Source organism: Elephantulus edwardii, unplaced genomic scaffold, assembly GCF_000299155.1.
Source record: "Elephantulus edwardii isolate Elephantulus edwardi_28Jun2011 unplaced genomic scaffold, EleEdw1.0 scaffold00049, whole genome shotgun sequence".
NCBI lineage: Eukaryota > Metazoa > Chordata > Mammalia > Macroscelidea > Macroscelididae > Elephantulus > Elephantulus edwardii.
Window position 1 is genome coordinate 16,837,046 of NW_006399799.1, and position 5,038 is coordinate 16,842,083.

Below are 5,038 nucleotides of genomic sequence, written 5' to 3' on the forward strand. Positions count from 1 at the left end.
TGTCTGTATAGTCCACATTTATGTTTCTTATAGAAGATATTTGCTATGAATAAATCATTGATTATAGAGGGGGAAAAGTGAGATTACATATTGTTCAATTTTTCTTCAGAAAGAATATTGTCATTTCTTTCCCATCATAATATATGGCAATTTCTACTTTTATGTAAACTCCTGGGTATTATAATTTTAAAAATAAAAATTGCATATTTTAGAACAACACTGATATTTTAACCTGTAATGATTTAATTATTAAGATTAAACTTTTTAGTGGACTTATAGGCCATTTGAGTCTCTTCTTTTATGAATTGGCTAAACATGTATTTTCCGATTCTTCATGTTCTTAGAGTTCTAGGAAATATCTTTATGTTCTAATTGTGTTAATCACTTCTATTTCAAATATGTCATATATATTATATGCATGATTTCCTTTTTTAAATTAGCGGGAAATTTCATTTTTATGTTGTTGTTGTTATAGATGCCATCAAGTTGAATATGACTCCTAGTGACCTATGAACAACAACTGTAGATCTTAATCTTGTTCTATCCTGTGCCATTCTCACACTTCCTGACATTCAACAGCCTTTTGTGGCAGTCACTTTGTATTGTTTTTCCTCAGTTTAACTGACTTCCAGTCTGGGCTGTACCACTACACTATTATAACTATCCTCATTCCTTTAGTGTTCATAGGGTTTTCAAAGGCCTGTTATTTGGGAAGTAGATGGCCCATCCTGCATCCTAGTTAGTTTTTCTATTAACAAAAAAATTTTCATTTCCTTTTATGCTTTGTTAAAGGAAGAAAATATTGGCGTTCAGTCAGAGGGGAAGTGAACAACTTGGACAAAATATGAACTCAGGGAAATTGAGAGAATCCGGGCTCACTTGCTCTGGTGATTAAGGTGAGTGGTTCTAAAGGGTGGTCTCTGGCCCAACAGCAACAGCAGCTAGGGTACATATTAGCATCACAAAAGTACTTACTAAAATTCCCATCATCACTGAAGCTGCACTAAAAACTTTGAATGTTGACATTCAGTAGCTAACAAATCTTCCAAGTGATTCTAGTACATGATGACATTTGAGAAGCATTGAGATAAAGGAATTGTGTTTTATATAGCTGATTGTCCAGAAGACAAATAGTAAAGGCTTCTAGAACAGAGAGATAAGGAAAGTGGGAAAAGTGTCCCAGGAAGAAGACAGGATATGTTATCTGTGATGGGGAGGGGAGAAATGCCAAGAATTAAACTATGGAATAATTGGTCAAGGACTTTATTAAATTCAACATGCACTTTTGATGTTGTCTGTAGGGAGCTGCACTGCCAACCCAAAAGCAGTGCCTCCCTATTAGTTCAAATCTACAAGTAGCTCTATAGGAGAAATATCTCCTCTTGAGCAATTTACAGCCTCACAAAAATCCACTGGAAGATCAGCTATTAATCAGTTCTAACTTGACAGCAATGAGTATTCTGAACTAAGCTGTAAGTAAGGTGCCATTTTTACTGACACCTTCAGAGGAGGGAAAATATCTTAGGATGACCATAAGGTGGTGTCCATAATCTGATAGCCATAAGTTTTAAAGGAATAAAGAAGAAGAATGGTTCCAAGTTTGGAATGAATTGGATGAAAGAGGACAATAGCCACACAACAGAAGACAGCAAGACATAACCAAGAATTTACTGACAGCAGGAATGTTTTAGGGCAAAGTGAAAAGGGATATACAAGGAATCTTCAAAAAGGCTTCTACGGGGCCCTGGTGTCTAGGTAGGTTAAGTGTTGAGCTTCTAAATAAACTCACCAGGAGAATATTTAACTGTAGAATGAAGAGGAAGATTTACAACCTTGAAAATCAGATGAAAGGTTTCTATGAGTTGAGATTAACTTGGTAGGAGTGGATTTTGCTTGGGTTTTACTAGACTTCTTACAGCACATTAGATGAGAAACCTGTGTTACTTTATTGGCATATTAAAGGACTGAAGGACTTGAAAACTCTCAGGTATGCTTAAAAGATTTTCCATCAAATAGTTACCTATATTTTTTTTCTCTACTTGACTGTTTAATCAGCTTAGAATTTATATTGGTAAATAGTATGAATAAAACTGTCCACCCAGAGAGTTAATTAACAGTTTAAACAATATTTATTGAATGATTCTTTCAAACCTCTTGTTTATGATTACATCTTCGTCAAGATATGTATTCTTGGGTTCTCTATTCTGTCCTATCAATCTGTATATTTATTGCCCTATGTTTCTTTTCTCATGGTGTTATAGTACTAATATGTTGAAATTTTGGGGAGGATGGCTATTTCCCACTCAGAGTCCTCAAATAAAATACAAGATGCTTTGTTAAATTTTAAATTCAGGTATTTTTATCTGCTAAGTACAGAACTTTACTTCTAATTCTTTATTCTTTTCCCAATACCTGTTTGGCTTTTCTTCCCCATTTATTCTTACAGGGATTTTTAATTACATTAATAAGTTTCAACAAAAAATTTCCTTTTGAGTGAAAAAGATCTGGTGTGAAAAACAATGTATACAGCAATGTTATTGAACTTTGTAAGTAAACCAGTATAAAATAAAAATTTTATTTAAAAAATTTCCTTTTGGGTCTAAATTTAATTGCACTAAATATACAAATAATTCTGGAAATAAATGCCCTTTTTTCAGTTTTTAGTCTTTTCCTCCCAGGAACATGATGTATATCTACATTTCTTCAAAGCTTCTCTTACGGTACTTAGAAAATTCTGTAGAGTGTTTTGCTTATCTGACATTCCATTTTTATTTCTCATATAGGTCCACTGAGCTTTTGTTTGCTGATTTTGAATCTCTTGGTGCCTCTATTCAAAACTTCCTTATACTGTTAGGAGGCATAAACCAAACAAAGAGTGTGAAAATTCTATACACAGCATAGATATAGACACTCAATAAATTGCATATCTTAAAAACTCTTAAAATTGGCAAATCACAATGCAGGAATTCAACCAATCCACAGTGACAGAATTCATTCTATTGGGCTTTGCCCCAGACCCCAGGACCAATCCTCTGCTCTTCACTTTCTTTATAGTCTTTTACCTGCTGATCCTTGTGAGCAACAGCCTCCTGATGACCATTATTTACCAGGACTCACGCCTCCACACGCCCATGTACTTTTTCATCAGTGTTCTCTCTATGCTGGATGTGTGCTATACTACCACTACTGTGCCCCAGTTGCTCGTGCATATTCTCAGCAAGAAGAGAACTATCTCTTTTGCTAGATGTGTGGCTCAAATGTACATTTTCCTTCTCTTTGGGGTCACTGAGTCTTGGCTGTTCTCCATCATGTCTGTGGACAGGTACGTGGCCATTTGCCACCCTCTCAGATATAAGGTCATCATGAGCCACTGGATGTGTCTCCTTATGGTAGGCATCTGTGCAGCCTACGGTGTGGTGGGTAGCCTATTCTATACCTTCTTTGCTATGCGTTTGCCCTACTGTGGCCCTCGTGAAATTGACCACTACTTCTGTGAAGTCCCTGCTGTCCTGAAACTGGCCTGTGCAGACACATCACTAAATGACTTAGTGGACTTCATCATAGGCTTCAATGTTATTGTGGTCCCTCTCTTGCTTATTGTTATTGTTTATGCCAACATCTTTGCCACCATCATGAAGATACGATCAGCCCAAGGACGGATCAAGGCCTTCTCTACCTGTGCCTCCCACATCATTGTGGTCACCATGTTTGCCATTCCCTGCATCATCATGTACATGGGCCCTGGCTCTGGTTCTTTGTCAAATAGTGGCAAGAGAATGGCTCTATTCTATAATGTTGCCACATCATTCCTCAACCCTGTCATCTATAGTTTGAGGAACAAGGATGTGAAAAATGCTTTCCTAAAATTGATCAGAAAAGGCATGGCCCCAGAGTGAGCCTTTAAACCAGAAGACTTGAGGCCAGAAGACTTGAGGAGCTGAGCAAAGAAAGACTCACAATCACTAAATTTCGAGAAGGATAACTCTTCACTTTTGCCCAAGGGAGAGAAGTGTACGGTAATCAGACACCAGTAGAATAATAGGTAGAGTTGTTTGGAACAGAGACCTTGTGGAGATATGGCACAAGGTACAAGAGCTTGAATATAGTGCCAGACACACCAGAATTAAAGATTTGGTCCTATGAATTACTAGATATGAGAATCTCGGTAAGGCATTTAACTACTACATGGTATGTATTTTTTTTCCAAAGGAAAGTTGTAAGAGTAAATGAGATAATACATGAAGTATACTTAATACAGAATCTAGCATATATAATCTTTTAGTAAATGTTGGTTTTAACATCTTACAATGATTACCTAAAGATAACCCATCAAACAATAATCAGCCTATCTCCATGGCCCATGGAAGTGACTAGAGTACTAAAGGGTAAATTGAAAAAAACAGAGTGGACTAGAATCTCAAAATATGAAAAATAGGTATGCTCCTAATGATAAAAACCAGACCCGAGAATGTGGAAATAAGCCTGTGTCTGCTGATCTATAATCTGTGCTTGTTAGAACATCCAAAATGTGTTGACATTGTCTTGGGGGAGAGGGGGGATAAAACCCAAAATTGTGTTTTTGTAACTATTTGTCTTCATGGTGTGTTTTTTTTTATTTTTATACATCTTTATTTTCTTTAATAAAGTTAGTTTTAGAAAACTTTAGCTTGTCTAAGTGATATCAAGTAAAAGGAACCTTGCTTTGCATAAAGAAAAGAAAAACTAAGTCTCAATGGACAAGACAGGAAGCAGACCACAGTACACAAATTTAGTGAGCCTTTTGTTGTTACATGTCATTGAGCCTACTATGACTCATAGCGACCCTAATCACAATAGCTCTGAACCCTGCTCTATCCTGGGCCAATCTTACTGTCTCTGACACACCTCCCTCCATTACTCTCAATTCATCTTTCTTATCTGAGGTCTTCCTTTCCTGCACTGTTCCTCCACCCTTCCAAGCATGACGTCCTTCTCCAAGGACTGATCTCTCCTGGCAACATACCCAAAGTATGTGAGATGGAGCTTCAAAATTCTTGCC

At 36.7% G+C, this 5,038-nt stretch overlaps 1 protein-coding gene across 1 annotated transcript; it reads left to right on the top strand.

Moving 5' to 3' along the window:
- The first annotated feature begins 2,957 nt into the window (after positions 1-2,957).
- Positions 2,958-3,896, top strand: LOC102874696 (olfactory receptor 2G3-like). Its single transcript, XM_006886615.1, has one exon. It carries the CDS (start codon positions 2,958-2,960, stop codon positions 3,894-3,896), a length of 939 nt encoding a protein of 312 aa, XP_006886677.1.
- Positions 3,897-5,038: the final 1,142 nt, after the last annotated feature.

Coding starts and splice junctions, on each gene's coding strand:
- LOC102874696 (XM_006886615.1), top strand. CDS start 2,958: ATGCAGGAATTCAACCAATCCACAGTGACAGAATTCATTCTATTGGGC.